The 18004-nt window shown below is 43.9% G+C and overlaps 1 protein-coding gene across 2 annotated transcripts; it reads right to left on the reverse strand.

Annotated features, from left to right (window-relative positions):
• Window positions 1-1361: 1361 nt before the first annotated feature.
• On the reverse strand, window positions 1362-11872 carry LOC310704717 (membrane-spanning 4-domains subfamily A member 12-like). Of its 2 annotated transcripts, XM_083498579.1 has the most exons (8): window positions 11801-11872; window positions 10546-10784; window positions 9578-9697; window positions 8119-8175; window positions 5774-5911; window positions 4784-4906; window positions 3810-4370; window positions 1362-2824 (listed from the first exon to the last, which is right to left on the reverse strand). In XM_083498579.1, the coding sequence occupies exons 2-7, from the start codon at window positions 10750-10752 to the stop codon at window positions 4257-4259; spliced, it is 759 nt and encodes a 252-aa protein (XP_083354705.1). In that variant the 5' UTR covers window positions 10753-10784; window positions 11801-11872; the 3' UTR covers window positions 1362-2824; window positions 3810-4256. The 2 variants fall into 2 exon arrangements, with proteins under 2 accessions (XP_083354705.1, XP_083354706.1); XM_083498580.1 differs by lacking the exon at window positions 11801-11872 and having other exon boundaries at window positions 10546-11756.
• Window positions 11873-18004: the final 6132 nt, after the last annotated feature.

The raw sequence follows: 18004 nt of genomic DNA on the forward strand, positions 1-18004 counted from the left end.
TATGAAGCTCAGTGGGTTTTCCTGTTGCCTGCAAAAGGTGGCTTATATTGAAATGTTCCCCGTGCTCCAGCCAAGCTGAAGTGACCACAATTCTTCCCCAAGAGTCTCCCCAAGTCAGGATAACTCAATAAGCTCCCTATAGAAACAATTAGAATGTTTGCTTCTTCTTGATGATTTGATATGGGAATAAGGACGCAAAACTATTTTCTTTCTCTCCTGCTCACTAGAGACTTTACACCAAAAGGGAAGAAAACACCACAAACATAACAAACCACTTGGTTTGTGAGTTCTACATGTCAGGTTGCCATATTTGAAAAAGTGAAAATCCGGGCACTTTTACAGACGGCCGAATCCTGGCTATGTCTGTGAAATTCCAGCCGTATAGCATCCCTATATTTCCTCCTCCTCTTCCCTCTTTCTTCTCTTTGTCTAGTACTGAGGTCACCAACGCGGCTTCCAGAGATGTACATGTAGCCACAGATGCCTTCCCAGGTGGCCACAGGGGCCTCTCCCCTCTTAGAAAGCTGACTTGAAAGGATTCTATTGCAGCCAATATAACAGGTTGTGTTGTGTGCTTGGTAAGCGTGTGAGACAGTTCCCCCAATTTGCAAAAGGCCCCAAAAGACTGGACTCCTCTGGCTGGTGGACAGTCTTTTGGAGGACAGGGTTTGCTTTTATGCCACTGTTTTGATCTCTTTAGGTGGTATTTTTGTTTTAACGGTATTATATTGTCCACAGCTTAGATATTTTTAAAATATTAAGTGTCTGATAACTGCTTTGAAATAAATAAAAACTATACAGAGAGGGAAGAACTGTTTCTCTGTTTAATCACAACCGGTACAATAGCTTTGCTTCTATGAATTCTGAAGCACTAGTTTTATAACAGGAAGCTTAAAGGTGAAAGCAAGTGAATGGAACGTAGGGTTGCCATATCTCTTCCTTTTTTCCAGACACGTCCTCTTTTTCAGGATTAAAATTTCTATCCAGGCAGATTTTTTAAATGTGGCAAAACGTCTAGGGTTTTTTCTTTACAGTAATCCAAGAAAAGTTTTCTAGTGCATTAGACTCAGATCTAACCAGTCTGCAGCAGAGAATTGCGACAGGGCAGCATCTTAAACTAGCTACATACTGTATAAATCCCTTCTCTTGTGACTGAACTAAAAGGATGCTGTCCCAGCTGCAAGATCCTGGAGAAGGAGTCTGGGAGGGCAAGGGTTAACAACACCCTGCCCATAAGGAGAGCCCATATGTACATGTTAAACAGTTTAATACATTGTTCTGTGCACACTTACGTTCACAGAGATGTGAACATGAGCCCAAATACTTTCATTTGGCAAATGTACTCATCAAAAGGCAGGAAAACCATTCCATCATTTTATTGAAAAAGCTGCATGGATAAACATTTTGGATGGGCACATAAGAACATAAGAAGAGGCTGCTGGATCAGGCCAATGGTCCACCTAGTGTAGCATCCTCTTCTCTCCTGTGGAAAGTCTGCAAGTGAAATAGTATGTCTGACCCCCTATTATGGTATTGTGTTCAGCCATTCATATAGCTGCATATATTTGCATACGAATAAAACAATAGTTCTTGAAAGAGAAAAAAATCATTCTTCACTTTTAGTTGACGCAAAAAACAAGCAACAGTTTAGGGCATGTATTCTATACAATGCAGCAGAAGGAGGGAGATCTCTTTAACATGGTATCAGCAGTCACCCCCAGTTGTTTGTTTTTTAAGTGCTCATATTAAAACTGTATAAAAATGTCTGGGTTCGATCCTACACATGTTCCCAAAAACCTACAGATGTTGAATGTATTAAGAATATGCAACATCTTTAAGTTCTACTAGCCAGTGAATCAGGGGAATCTTAAACAGTGATTGAAAGCTTTTTAATTAGTAGTCTAGATAGTTCCACAGTCCCTCCCAGAAATAACTTGAGGAGAATGGATCAGGTTTTGTTTTTGTTTTTAATGTCCTTCAGACAACATAATGTGGGCCCTAAATTGTGTCTAGTGTGAATCAGGCCTCCATTGCTGTGCCCCAACTTAAGCCCTCTCTCCAAACACCTTTCTCTGTTTACCTGGACTTGGTGGACCTGGGAGAGCGTAGTTTGCAGCATTGAGGGCTGCCAGGAGTCATGGGAAAGGTAGGTTCCTTAATCCTCTGGATGCTTCTATATGGTGTGGAGGGCTCCACAGGTAAAACACCCTTTGTTAGGCCCTAGATATATGGCAGCACCATAAGAACTACATTCTCCATTGCTGCTAGTTGTGCAGTGTCTAGTGACTAATGGTGGCTGAAGTTCCTTGGGCGCTCTCCGTGCTGCTGCCCATTAGCTTTGATGAGTTCAGGAAAGAAAGAGACAGTGGAGACCATTCAAGAGAACCTGAAGAGAGATCCATTTCAAGACACAGTGGTCTTAACTTGAGACTAAATCTAAGGAGAGCTCATCAGTGGAGCTGCCTCCATTGCATCCTCATCAAGTCGCTTGGCAGAGCTTTTCCGGGTTGTACGGGGCCTTTTACAGGCTGGGAGAACCAACGGTAGTTCGCTGTGACTTGTTTGCAAGGCATTTTGAGGATAAAATTGCTTGCATCCACTAAGACCATGAATCTGCTGTTATAGCAGATGAATCTCATGGGGTGTCCAGAGCACAGTCTAGTCTTTTTGTGTTGGATGAGTTTCAGTTGGTAAGGCTCGAGGATGTGGACAAGGTGCTCGGATTGGTCAGGGCAACCACTTGCGCTCCAGACCTTTGCTCCTCTTGGCTGATAAAAACCAGCAGGGAGGGAACAGCTGGCAGGGCCAGGGAGGTGATCAATCCCTCTTTATGAGAGGGGGTGGTCCCTGCCTGTTTGAAGGAGGCAGTGGTAAAACCAATCCTTAAGAAGCCTTCCCTGGATTTGGAAAACCTAACTAACTTTCGAGCAGTTGCTAATCTCCCTTTCCTGAGCAAGGTTCTGGAGCGAGTGGTCGCAGACCAGATCCAGGTGCTTTTGGAAGAAACTGATTTTCTGGATCCATTTCAATCAGGGTTTAGGCCCAGTTTGGGCACAGAAACTGCTTTGGTCACCCTGTATGATGACGTCTGTTGAGAGAGACAAGGGAAACATGTCCCTGTTAATTCTCCTTGACCTCTCAGCGGCTTTTGATACCATTGACCATGATATCCTTCTAGAGTGGCTGTCCGAAGTAGGGGTGGGTGGCACTGCTTTGCGGTGGTTCCAGCCCTACTTGGATGGTCATTCCCAGAGGGTGTTGCTTGGGGAATGCTTTTCAATGTGGGATTCTGCAGCGCTCAATCCTATCTCCAACGTTGTTTAACATCTACATGAAACCGCTGGATGGGGAATATGTTGTCAGCAGTATGCTGATAACACTCAGCTCTATTTCTTCTTTACATCTGCAGGTGAGGCAGTGGAAGTGCTGGACCAGTGACTTGCATTGATAATGGACTGGATGAGAGCCAACAAACTGAAACTCAATCCAGATAAGACTGAGGGACTGTTAGTAGATGGTTCCCTAGACCGGATGGGTGGGAGATTGCCTGCTCTTGATGGGGTTATATTGATGGGGTTACACGACCTATAACGCCTTAAACAGCTCAGGACTGCAATACCTCAAAGACCGCCTCTTTCCATATGAACCTACCAGGACCCTGAGATCATCTTCTGAGGTCCTCCTCCATGTACCGCCTCCTCGAGAGGTTCGGAGGGTGGCAACAGGAGAATGGGCCTTCTCTGCAGTGGCTCCCCGTCTGTGGAATGCTCTCCCCAGAGAAGTTCACCTGCCGCCTTCATTACACACACCTTTAGGCGCCAGGCAAAAACGTTCCTTTTTAACCAGGACTTTGGTTGATTTGATTGACATCTTATGCCCTTTTAAAATGTGGGGGTGGGGTGGGGGGTTATTGGGTGGTTGTTTTAATTTTGATTATGGATTTTGTGGTTTTATATTTTGATTTTATTTTGTAAACCGCCCCGAGACCTGCAGGTATAAAGCGATATATAAATTCAATAATCATAATAATAAGCAGGTGTGCAACCCCCACTCCAACATCTGTGGTAATTCCATACCCAAACATTTTAGACTATTAATCAAATTGGGTAATCTACTAAAAATTGCAGCGACAGCACATAGCCTGGGTGGATAGATATATTTATGGTGGGGGGGAGGGAGGGAGTTAATACATCAATAATATTTCACTTCCTGGCTTCTTGGAAGTGATATCGTTGATCACTTTTCTCTTGGGTTCTTTAGCAAGCCTCTTCCTTGGAAGAAAGTGCAACACTGGTGGCTGGAGGAGCAGGGTTGCCTTCAGCAGGATTCATACCACCTTGATAGATGGTGTAATGCATGAAAGTTATGGCCTGAAACACACACAAACATACATGGTTATGATGGTGTCCTTTTTCCCCATGTCACCATGATCTAAACAATTGCTCTAAATTCTTAAAGCCCTCTGTAGCTGAACGCTACCAGTGCAAATGATACCACACTGATAAGGAACAGGGTCATTCAAGCCTTTTGCAGCCATATCAAATGCTATTGCTGTACATGGGGGGTGCATGAATAAGGAACAGAAGACTTCCTAGGCTCCATCAGACTCGTGGTCCAGAACCATGGTCCTCTACTGTAGATAACAGCAGGCGATTCCAAGACAGCTGCAAAGGATCCCATGGGAGCCTGAAGGCATTTCTAAACCCCACGAATCAATATCTCCTCTGTACCATATTTTCAATATGACCTGCTTAATTTCTGAGCAAGGCTTTCCAATGCTTACCCTCTCATTGTTACAGCAGACGGCCAGGCACCCAAAATGTGTTGTGGAAACTGCAATGCAGAACTCCAGGGAGGTGAACAAGAAGAGGAGGATTCCGAGACCAGTGCCTATTTGGTAGCTTAGCTGCAAAGCAGAGGAGCAGGTGACATGACAACACGGACACAGCTCTGGGTACTAGAAAATCATCTCAGTGGTTTCAAGGCAGCTCATAAGAAAAATTCTGACCTGACAACATCAGTGAAAAATTCATGTGGAGAAGAGTTGGAGGCAGTGGTGACGACTATTTAGAATCGTTTGGGCAAGAGGTCATACTGACATACATTTGCCTCTTTGAATATAACACAGTAAGAAACAGGGCTGTGCAGCTGGGACCTTCTTAGTATGTTTGCATTTTGCAGCCTCACAAAGCAAATCTCCAGGCATACAGTGAATAGGATTTAGAAGGCCCCGATATGTGTGGTGCACACATTAGGCTAAAAACCTCATTTGTGCCTTGCCACCTGCATGAAGGCTGTTAATATAGGATAGAACACAGAAAAACTACCCGATGTACATTCTGATCAATATATTATCAGGTTGTATGGCAGGTGAATCAGAAAAAAGTCCACTTAAGCTACACATAGTAGTTTTGCTATTGACCCTTCTGTGTCGTTGACATTTGCCTCTCTTTTCAAAAGAAGCAGCTAAAGAGAATATCTGGGAGCTACTGTGTCAAAAAACAAAGACGCTATCAGCACTATACATTTAAAGCAGTACCATCCTACTTTAAACCATCACACCTTACCCAAAGAATCCCAGGAAGTTTTTTTTAAGGGTGCTGAGAGTTGTTTGTCTTCCCAAAGAGCTACAATTCCTAGAATTCCCAGAGGCTGGTCTCTTGATGTGGGAACTGCTTGCAGCACAAGCAAAGCTCAAGGTGGGTCTGGGTTTCTCTCCCTTTCTAAAGATTTTGCCCACAATGTCAACATTTTTTGGAACTTGTTCACTTACCTCACAAGAATATTTGTCCTGATTAAGACGATCACAGTTTTTAAGAACAGAATTCAGGCACAGCTCCGTCAAATAGAGCACGATGCCAACTAATGCCATTATAGAACTTGTGATGTTCATTCCCACACTGCATTTCACCTGAAAGATACAATGAATCAGGAGACCCGAAAACAGAGGTCCATCTTCAAAGGCAAATAGTCTAATGAAGAGAGTCATACCCAAACGATGTGAAGAGAAATACCTGTTTTGCAAGAGGCCTGAGTTCAAGCTGAACTGAGGTTTAAATCTGAGGAAATAGAAATCTAAAGACCAATCTGAAGCAGTGTGAAGGATCTGTCAACCACACAAAACTGTGCAGGCTTCCTGTCGTTTGTATTTGTACTGAAGTTTGGAATGAACTAGTTCAGTCAAATGAAGTTCACTGAATTAGTTCAAAAATCTCTAAACTTCACCTGAAAGTAGTTCCCATAATTGCTAGGTGAACAGAACATGAACAAAGTTCAAACTGGAGGTGCAAGGGAAGGAAAGAAGCCCCTGGGCAGACATGGAGGGTACTATAACTGAGGACTCAGCTACACGGCCAAAGAAAAAACGCTTTATATGTGTTGTTTATGCATTCTAACACTAGATGGGGCTGTGGAGTCCCGTTTTTGTTAACCAGATTTCTCATACAAAATTTGCAACGCGTTTAACTGAAATGCTTCGTTGATGTGTCTAGATCCAGTCTGAGTCTATGAAACTGGATTTGATGTGCCAGGATAGCTGAGTTAGTTAGAGATCATGGTGCTGATAACACCAAGGTTGCAGGTTCAATCCCCATATGGGACAGCTGCACATTCCTACATTGTAGGAGGTTGAACCAGATGCACAGTTCGCAGGTATGAGAACTTGCAAAGGGATGTCTGCAAAAGTGTTTGAGAAAACCCTCAAGCAGCAGTACTTCAAGGACTGAGGTCTGTGTGTGTAGCTAGGCAAGCAAGGAGGGCATGTGTTCTACATAACAAATTGCCACCGTGTAGCCAGCAAGCAACGGTTGACATTCTTAGCCCCTGTAAACTCTACCAGGCTTTTATGCCCCCCCCCGATTACCACCTGATTTACTTTACTTCTTCTGGATGTATTTAGGATTTAGAACCCCGCTTATCTGGCAGCAAGTCCAGTTGAATTCAATTCAATCTACTTCTAAGTAGATGTGGTTAGGTTTGCACTGCAATTCACATTGACGGATGGAAAGAGTATGCTGATGCTGCATAAGGGCACTTTTAAAAAGTTGGGTAACCCAAAGCAGGAGAGAAGTGACAGAGAAGCTATCCCTCAATGGGCTGCCACCTTTTCTGTGATTTCCTAGGGAGCTGCAGTGCCAGACGGCACGGCACTGAAGATCAAGCCAGTGGTGGAGCTTTATGCTCCAGCATCGGGGTGGGGGTGGAGAGCAGGCGGGAGTATGGCTGGCGTGCATCCTGGGAGCATGGTGCATGTCCTGGGGCGTGGCACCGCCTGCAGGGGATTGACGCATGTCCTGGGGGTGTTACTCGCCGCCTGCAGGGGTGGGGTTCCCAGCGCGGGGGGGCAGCCATGATGGCACCCCACCGGGATATCGCTGTCGGGGACGGTGCACTCCTCCTGCACCCCTCTTCCTCCACCAGTGGATCAAGCCACAGACTCTTCTAAGAGCTGCTCTGGTGCTCAGGCAGCAAGGGGTCTGGGCCCTGGAACAACACCCCCACTTTGAATCTCATGGTAGCACCTTCCAGCCAGGATTGGGATCAAGAGGTATTAGTTGAAGGAGCCCCGGCTACCCTCTGTTCTAGGTTGGTTGCCGATCTCGAGCACCAGTCTTACAGGCTGCTTTGATTTACGATAAATGCACATCAGAATAGTGTAGACAGTTACTCTAGTGCCCCTCCAGAGAACCTTTCAATTGCACATTCGTTATTATTTGTTCTCATGATGCTGTTGGGTCACACGTGATCCTGCTTTCACATGCTTGCACGTGCAAATGTTTTGAGAAGTCAGACTGTATCGTTTCCGATCAGTGCATATCTTGTAACTTCCTGCTGACATCCTGCAACTTTTTATACTGCAGGTGTTCTGGTTTACTTTTGTCCTGCTTTTGTTATGCTATAGCCATTCAGACAGCAATAGTGTAATAGCATTAGGGAAGCACCACAGAACAAACTCATGCAGAATAAACCCACCGCTAATACACTATTATTATGGCAAAACCACCTGCAATAAAAAATCAGTCTGGAGGGGGCCATATACCCAGACGTGTAACAAGAAGGCTGTGTTATTTGTTTGTTTATACAGCAACACAAATGAGGAGGGAATGGTGTGTATCTCACCAGGCTTGTATTAAGATATTTCTCAGCTGACACAGCCAGGGATCCAGAAACAATGAACTATTCAGGAGAAGAAAAAGAAAAGATCATTTGGGTTGTTCACTAAAAAACGACAACATTTTCCTTAGTCCCAACATCTCAGTGCTTTGGGACTGATGTCAGATAATAGAATATTTTCTTCTTTTACCAAAGAACAGCCAACTATTGGCTTTCTGACTATCTCTCCAACACAAATGCATTGAAAACTGACAAGGAGATTTGTTCATTGGTTTTAATTAAAATGTTCTTGAACATGTGAATACGGCTTTGACATAAGATTCCCCTCTTCCTGTTGAACCATGTGTGCCAGTCCTTTGCAGTCCTATGCAGAGAACTAAGCACCATTGCTGCAAAGGCTTTGCCTAAGTTTTCCTGGATGGGGCAGGATGACTTATCTGCGTCAACCAAAAGCATTGCTTTTGGTAAACAAATGGAACTAAAAAACTTTCTACATTTCTTGGGAAAGCCCTCCTGGGATAGTACAACTTGGTTTCAATCTGCACTATATATTTAAAGTTGTGTTATAGTCATGCCCCTCCCTCAAAGAATCCTGGGAACTGCTTGTCAAGGGAGCTGAGAGTTAAGGGTGTGGTGCGCAGAGCTACAATTCTCTGGGTGGTTTAACAATCAGTTCCTCTTCCCATGGAACAGTGGGAACTGTAGGACTGTGAAGGGAATAGGGGTCTCAGAGGCCTTAGCAAAGCATTTCTGCTTGCCAGACAGAACAACCCCTCCTCTTTTGCTCCCCTGCACTGTTCAGGGGGTTATTGTCACCTTTTTGAGCAAATATGGGGAGGGTGGGGACATGGGAAGGTGGAGAGCGAAGGAAGTCTCATTGTGCCAGTATGAATCCTGACACTGGCTTCCACTAGTGCAACAGCTTAGTTGACTCCAGCCTGCAGATTTCACTTCTACATGAAAGAGTAAATGCTTTGGGGGACACCACTGGGGTGGAGGTAAGCAGCTTTACTGCATGTGCACATTTCCTTCATCTATGTCTATTCCATTTCGTAGAACTATAAGGATATGTGTGTGCGCACGCGCATGCATGAGAGAGAGAGAGAGAGAGAGAGAGAGAGAGAGAGAGAGAGAGAGATTATTACTTATTTACTTTCTATTAGTTCTCAATACAAAGGAAGTCAGCAACTGAATAGGAACATAATGGAGACTTCCTCTCCAAGATCAAAGCTGTGTGCACACATCATACACTTAAAGCACCCCCCCCCCAAAATGGGAACTGTTGTTTACCCTGCATGGAGCTACAATTCCTAGCCCCCTTAAACTACAGTTTAGGATGGTTGGGCGTGTGTGGAGGATGTGCTTTAAATGTGAATTAAATGTATGCTATGTATGCAGCCCTAAATTTCATGACCATGGACACTGAAACAGACTGGTCCTCAAAGACAAATAACCAACTACTTACAAATAGTCCAGCCCAGAATGGATAACCTCCAAGAGCAGCAAAAACTGTATGGTAAGGTAAAAGGACAAGGGAGACAGCCCCAAAGCCAATGTGTACCAATCCAATCATGATCTGGATAACCTGGGAGAGAAAATTACACAAACAAGATCAAACAGTTTCCTGAGCCCTGCTAAGAGGTAAAAAAACCCAAACCCCTGAATAATGACTTCAAGCTGCCCACACAGAAAAACAGTAAAAAGCATCTCAGGTCCCTAGATTGTGTGAGGAATATCCTCCTCTAAGTCCTTGTAATGGTGTCTGATAATTTGAACCTTTTCTATGGTTTATTCCTGTAGCTCGTGGCATCAATGAATGCAGCATAATTTGATATAAAGAGACCCCCATCATGGAGCTACCTTTAACCCTGGTTACTAGTCTTTATTTTAAACATGCCCTGGAAGGTATGAGTAGATATCCTGACCTTGTAACACTTAATGTAACTATCAGCACACAAATTCTGTGTTACAGGAGTGCCAACCTTTTTTTTTGGGGGGGGGGGGAGGTAAGCTCCACCCCACATAAAGTTGCATGCACAACATTTGAATGGCAATGCCCATCAACTGGGGGGCAGCCCCCTCAAATATTTTAGTGGGGGCAAAAAGAAATCGGCCCCTGGGCATTGGCTCCTATGCTCTGTTACTAGTAATGTTCAACTATTACCTTCTGTACGAAAGAATGGGGTTTTGCATAGAATCTTCCTCCAAAGGTAAACAAAATAGCAAACAAGCAGAAACTTGGATATAAACAATGGCATAAAGCAGAAGTTTTCAACCTTTTTGAGTCCATGGCTCTCTTGACCAACTGCATTCTTTCTGCAGCACCCCTGTGGGGCTCAAAAGCCCAATTATGTCACCCCTTCCTTGCAGAGCTGGCAGCCTCTCACCCACTGAACATAAGCCTGAACATGAGCAAATCTCAATTTCACTTACCCCCAGAGATTTGGTCTCTACATAGCGGAGTGTCTCCATGGCTCCCACCTGCCCGTTCTGCTGAGGCTGGTTATCAGGGCCTCCAAGCTGCTGACCTCCATAGAGAGCTGTCTCTGGTAGTTGGAGAACAGTATTTGAGGCCCCCTGGCCTGCCTGGTTTATGTTGTTACAATTTGGGGGAAGGAACACTATGGTTCTGTTAGCCATCGCTGCTGGATCTGTTGCCTTCTCTGAGATGTCTGTAAAAACAACCCTTATCAACAAATAAATGAACTGAGGCTGTAAAATGGAGGGGTGGAAATGGAAGCAAGAGGAGGATGTGAACAACCAGGTGTGAAAGAGAACAGAGTGTGAAAGAAGGAAGACAAAGAACTTGGAGGAAGCATGAAGGGCTGAATGGTCTGAGGAAGAGGAAATACTAATGTTCCTGCAGCTGCTACTCTACCATCTTACTTCTCTGTTTCATTTAATTTCATTGTACACAGGTTGTACATTGACAATAAAGGTATTATTAACACACACACACACACACACAGCCAGAGGCGTCAAATTGTGCCCAACATTGGAAGGTAAGAGAGAGGAGGATGGACGGGACGAGCTGGGTGGAAGGGCTCGGCCTCTTCCGCCCCCTCAAGATTGGGGTTACCCATCCCCATCCCAAAGAATTGGTGGGGGGGAGGTTGAAGATGCCCTGGCCCTATAGACCTTGTGCCTAGGCATTTAACACTTCCACCTCCAGTTCTCCTTTCCCACCAGGTCTGCTGTTGAGCCAGGAAGACTCACTGAGAGAGAATCACCCAGCACGGAAGCTATAACTGCTTAGAAACTTGAACACCTATTCGAGTAAGCACAACTGTTGTGGGTGCATTCACTTGAGGGTAGCCCTTTGTACTGGTTCCAGAGGAACTAGCAGGGATGCCACCTGAGACAGAATCGTAAGGTGCATCACAATATCTGCCTATACAGGCCATTCCCATTTTGATTGGCCGATACCTCCCCAAACTGAGATTCTGGAGAGTGATCACACTTGCCCAGTGGATGAATTCTCAGATAAAAGACCTTCTACATGCTCTGCTTTGGTTGAACTAGTAACTTCTGTTCCCTAGAGGGGTCCTGGCTGTTCAGTAGTGAGGAGAAAGACCTCTGCATGTTATCACAAGCACCCTGTTATTCCTTCAAGCTTTTCAGAACTGAGCCCTGGATCAAATCAAGCACACACACCCAAGTTCATTTAACTCAGTCAAACTGTACTTACACAACACTTCTTGATGAGCTTCTTCTCAGCCTGCCAGGGTGAATGGGATGCTGAGAATAAAATGGAAGTTGGGTGGTATTTATTCAGTTTCAGGCAGAACCTATTCAGGATGTGGTCACATCATCTACCAGCACAAACCACCTGTGCTTCCTGACACAGGCCCTGGAAACATTGCAGCCACCCATTCTTAACCAAGTTATTGTAAGTGAAGTCAAAGCTGTAATATCTTCAAAATAATTTTCCAGGTGTTCTTCCTCCCTGCAGAAGAATTGTTAGCACAATAAGATCCTTTTTCCAACTGTCAATTTACATGCTCTTTTCATTTAAAAACTTGTAGTGAGGGTCAGCTGACAGATGTCTATTGAGTTTCTTATCAGAAACTTCACAATATTCATAGTACTGAATATTCTGCCATACCTTCTGCCATTGTTGTGATCAAGGTATTAACAGACAATTTAATTTGATTGAAAATTCTTTAGTTAATTATCATAGCTAGTATTCAGCACCCTGTACTGATTATTCCACTACAGCTGAGCTAAAATTTCCCAACAAATAACTTTCTGACAATTTTTTGAAAATTTCCTTTTTTTTTAAACTCCTCCTGAGCTATTACAAAAAACCTTGTCCTTCCTTAGAGACTATTTGGCAAAATGGCCTTCCTTAGTTTGCCATTCTTGAATTTTGAACACAACTGTAGATTCATTTTTTTTAAAAAAAAATGTTTAAGATTATTTTAGTATTAAAAAAAAAAGATTTTTCACTAATAAAATACTCTTTTCAAATATTTTCCAATATTCACTTAAGAAATCAATTCCCCCCTTCCATGGTTTTCTCATGTTTATCATTTGCTGCTGCATATTATATTTAATCTATACCTTATTTTCCCAACTTTATTTTCAAAATAACTTTTACTGCTGAACTTACTCCAAACCTGCTAGTGTACTAACATGTTTACAATAATTTTTAAAATAATCTACAAACATTTTCAAATCATCCTTAAAGGTTGCTTCGTTTTGTTCTCTGATTTTACTAGTACAGCAATATTTTAGAATTCCCTGCTTCCTCTTAGTCCATCGCTTCCCTCATCCATCCACATGAACTAACAACAGTTTCATTCAATTTTAAGTGAGCTGAAACTTCTCAGAATAAGTTTTAAAAACAACAGTAACTGTTCATAAATTTTACCAACCCTCACAAGAATATTTGACAACCCTTCCTTTTCACTCTTTCCAAATGTCTGCACAGGTGTTCAGTAGTTTAGGATGCAAAAAAGAGAGAGTAAAGGACCCCTGGATGGTTAAGTCCAGTCAAAGGCGACTATGGGGTGTGGCGCTCATCTCGCTTTCAGGCCAAGGGAGCTGGTGTTTGTCCACAGACAGCTTTCCAGGTCATGTGGCCAGCATGACTAAACCGCTTCTGGTGCAATGGGACACCATGACGAAAACTAGAGTGCACGGAAACACCGTTTACCTTCCCGCCACAGCGGTACTTATTTATCTACTTGCACTGGCGTGCTCTTGAACTGCTAGGTTGACAGGAGCTGGGACTGAGCAACGGGAGCTCACTCTGTTGCGGGGATTCGAACCACCAACCTTCTGATCGGCAAGCCCAAGAAGCTCAGTGGTTTAGACCATAGCGCCACCCGTGTCCCCTCCTAATCCAAACCATGTTCCAAGTAGCCATTCCACGAGTCTGCTTCTCTCCAAGACACAGGCCATTTTTTTCTACAAAAGATTATTGCATGAAAAATATTCAAGCTGTGCATGAACTCGAGGTCGTTTTCTGTACTTGACTTTGCATCAAGCTCTTTTGTTGAAAAGCATGAGAAACTCTTTTAATAAGCGCTGTAGCAAGATGCCCATTCCCCGTTTTCACTGCTTTATTTGGTGCTGACTAAAGGAGCAATTTTCACTATTTTCAGGAGACAGGGGAAAGTTCAACAGCAGGGGACTCACCAGTCCTCCTCTGTCTCCTTCATTCCGCCTAGGGCCAAGCTGAAATTTCTCTAGTGCCCCAGAACAATGCAGCTTGACAACAACATAATTATGTGGGACATCTTGCATTTCTTAGTACAGAAAGAATGGATCTGATGTGTAGAGATTTTTCTTGTTCTGATTAATTCAAGAGTGTTCTAGAAGGTTTCTTTCTATGTGAAAGAAACAGGCAGAAGGTTTCTGTTGTTTGGGTTATCCCTTCTGAGAAACTGAGTACAGCTAGTTTAAACTGCTTCTGTTATCTTTCTCTCAAGGTCATGTTGACTATAATAGTGAGGTCAGAAGGAGCCTGAGCTTTCACTCACTTTCTATCTCTCTTCCTTCTGATGTGGTGTTGTGTACATAGTATGCTTAGTGTTAAGTTTTAGCCTTGTTATAAGTTTATAAGTATTTGTAAGTGCTGCAACTGGATTTTTTATGTGCCAATCCTGAATGTATTGGATTTGTGACTATTATGCTCATTTGCCTTCAGTAGCAGTAAAGCTCTGCTGGATGAAGTACAATTGCCTCTGGTCTATTTTTGGGGAATCCTGGAATGTGTTCAAGTTTGTCCTCCTCCACACAGCACAGCATTCTGGTGGGTGGGTGGGAGGGAGATGGTATTATCTCCCCATCCCAACTGTTCCACAAAATGATGCTACTTTATGACATAAGCAATCTGAAACCTGAAGATTGAGACCCAAGCTATCTTGAATGTCTTATTTTGAACTACTTTGTTTTCTTTCTTATCTTATCTTTATTATTGTTATTATTATTATTCAAACAAGCAAGCAAGCAAACATAACATCAGGCTAAGAGTAATAATAAGAACAGTCATAAAAGCAGGAAGAATAAAATTACAAGATAATAAAATCATAATCATAATAGAAAGCTTAAGAAAGAATGATGGGTGTCTATATATTCCATAGTGGAACGCAAGGTTCATATTTGTACCAAACATAGCAAATAATCATGAATGTCAACAAATAAACTCATATTTAGTGGGAATGTGCCATCCATGAGACTGTAACAGAAGAATGGATTTGTACATTTCAGTTCTCTCAGTGTCTTATATTCTAATATTAATTTCAGTTCACATTTGTGCATCAATTTGTGAGAATTATTATTTTTTAAATACTCATGAAAATATTGCAACATTTTAGTGCAAATTTCTCATAATATACACATTTTTATGAGTTTTAAAGTACACATTTTTGCAAAAAAATTCTCATAATAAATTTTTATATAGCAATTTCACTAATATTTTAATGCTCATTTCTCCCTAATACAGTGGTGCCTCGCAAGATGAAATTAATTCGTTCCACAAGTCTCTTCGTCTTGCGAGTTTTTCGTCTTGCGATGCACGGTTTCCCATAGGAATGCATTGAAAATCAATTAATGCGTTCCTAGGGAAACTGCCTTCAGACCAGGTCCGGGGACAGTCTGTCCCCGGACCTCTTCTGAAGGCTGGGGGGGGGGGGACAAGGGCTTTTCTTCCCACCCCCAGCATTTTAAAAAACCCCGGGACAGCGGAGGACTTCTCCGCTGTCCGGGCGATCTTAAAATGCTGGCGGGCGGCATTTTAAAATCGCCCCGGGACAGCGGAGGACTTCTCCGCTGTCCGGGGCGATTTAAAAGCCCCTGGGAAGGCAGGCAGGGGGGACAAAGACTTTCGCCCCCCGCCCGCCTTCAGAAGAGGTCCTGGACCTCTTCTGAAGGCGGGCGGGGGGCGAAAGTCTTTGCTCCCCCCCCGCCTGCCTTCAAAAGCCCTCCGGGACAGGCAGGCAGGGGGGAGCAAAGACTTTCGCCCCCCGCCGGCCTTCAGAAGGTGTTCCCTCCCCCCCGCCCGGCTTCGGAGCACCGTTCCGAAGCCGGGCGGCGGTGGGAGGTGTTCCCTCCCCCCCGCCCGGCTTCGGAGCACCGTTCCGAAGCCGGGCGGCGGCGGGAGGTGTTCCCTCCCCACCGCCCGGCTTCGGAGCACTGTTCGGAAGCCGGGCGGCGGCGGGAGGTGTTCCCGCCCCACCGCCCGGCTTCGGAGGAGCCTTCCGAAGCCCGGCGGCGGGTGGAGGTGTTCCCGCCCCGCCGCCCGGCTTCGGAGGAGCCTTCCGAAGCCCGGCGGCGGCGGGAGGAGGTGTCCCCGCCCCGCCGCCAGGCTTCGGAGGAGGTCCGAGGACAGTGGGGAAGACGCGCTGCGCTTCCCTGCTGTCCCTGAGATTTCCCTATGGGCTGTCGTCTTGCGAAGCAAGCCCATAGGGAAATTCGTTTTGCGAAGCGCCTCCAAAACGGAAAACCCTTTCGTCTAGCGGGTTTTCCATCTTGCGAGGTGTTCGTCTTGCGGGGTACCACTGTATATACATTTTTATAAGCATTATTTGAGGGGAGAAGTGCATCACAAAATTTAGAAAAGTGTGAATTTTGAAGAATGACAGTGGTTGTTTTTGTTTTTGGTTCTTATATCATTTTGGAAAATGTGAATTTGATAGGCTTTAAATGTGAACTGAATCAAATTTTCCCTCCATCCCTAATAAGAATACATATGCCATTCCTTCTAGTATTTAACCCAGAGAAGCTAACAGGAGAAGCAGTAAAAACAAAACAAAACAAAACAAGGTGCAGTATAATCATAAATGTACAGGTGAAACAGATTATTAAAATATGTCACACAGAGGTTGGAAGATTTTACACATTAAAAACTAGCAGCACTAAAACAGAAAGATGTTATGTGGTAGAAGGTTGTCCAGACAAAAGCATTTTCAGTTTGTGCTGGAAAGATGCAGGCAGATGTTGACAGGGAGAGCATGATAGCATATAAATCTTCTTGGTATGAGCTTTCGTGTGCATGCACACTTCTTCAGATACACTGAAACAGAAGTTGCCAGATCCTTCTATATAGTGAGAAGGTGGGGAGGGGTATTACTCAGAAGGGTGGTGGGAATGGGAGATTGGAAGGAATTTCTTTATTTTGACTATGGCAGACCAACACGGCTACCTATCTGTAACTATAAATCTTCTGTGCAAAGACACATTTGCAGGTCTCCTCTTCCACCATCCCACCCCTGAAGATGACTCCCTGGTGAAACAGTTAACACAACATCCAATATCGTTAGCCAAGATCGCTAATTCTATTAAATCATTCAGAATCAGAAGCAGCATAAGTTTACTCTTGTAAAAGAGAATTGTCTAGCAAGACTGTGGAATCGTAATCATAACAACATACATAAGGAATGCTCTTGGACCAGACTAGTTATTTCCCAATCTGATGCCTCTCCAAAGAGATCTGCTCAAGAATGATAAACATGGACTTGGTTTCTTAGGCACTGAAATAATAAGATGCAGCATAAGATACCATGTTGTTATGAGTTTGGGGAGGGCAGACCCCCCTCCCCTAATCTCTACGTTCAATGAAGGGTCAGACATTGAGGAGACTCATATATTGATGAATTTAGCAAGGGCTGGGCATAACACCAGGATAACTTCTTCATGAGCCTGCAGATGACTTGCTGAGGATGGTTTGTTGATGCAACACTGGTGCTGATGGACTGCATGCCATCAGCCAGGAAGAAGGCTCTGCCAAGCACACAGGGACAATGTCAATGAATCTTTATTTGCGTCAGCCATCGGCCATAGCAATAAAACAACAATACGATATACAAAGAATAAAACTAAAAAGTCAATTATATAAAATACAAGCACACAAGGGAGAAGTTGCCAGGGTAGCAGGGAATATGAGTCACCACAGGGAGCGGTGCCCTTTGCGAGAGGCTTTTGAAATGGAGGTTACAGAGAGACTGGAAGCAGAAGGGGAGGAGTTGTTTTCTACAAAGGCTGCTGAGAACAAGATGGAGGAAGCAGGCAGAACTTCATGTGCGCTGGCTGTGAGAGGCTGCCCTGCGAGGCTGGAGGCCATGACTGGCTGCTGCTCTGCTTTGGATGCAAGCTTGCTGAAGCAAGAGAGGAGCAAGAAAGGACACTCTTGGAATGTAATGTTCTTTTTTAAAATATTTTTTATTTTTCAAATTTTTCAAAAATAACAATAAAGGAAAAACATTCCATCCAAAATTTACATCCAGTTCTAGTCTTCATACTTTTAGACTTCCCTCAGCCTGTCTGGATATTTTCCATATTATCACAATTATTCACATTTCTTCTATCATATTGTTTTTTAACCCTAACCATAATAATCTTAACAAATTTATAAAACAATATTTCTCTCCATTATTATCACAGAGCT

Source organism: Podarcis liolepis (genome assembly GCF_965112155.1).
Source record: "Podarcis liolepis genome assembly, chromosome: 1".
Lineage (NCBI taxonomy): Eukaryota > Metazoa > Chordata > Lepidosauria > Squamata > Lacertidae > Podarcis > Podarcis liolepis.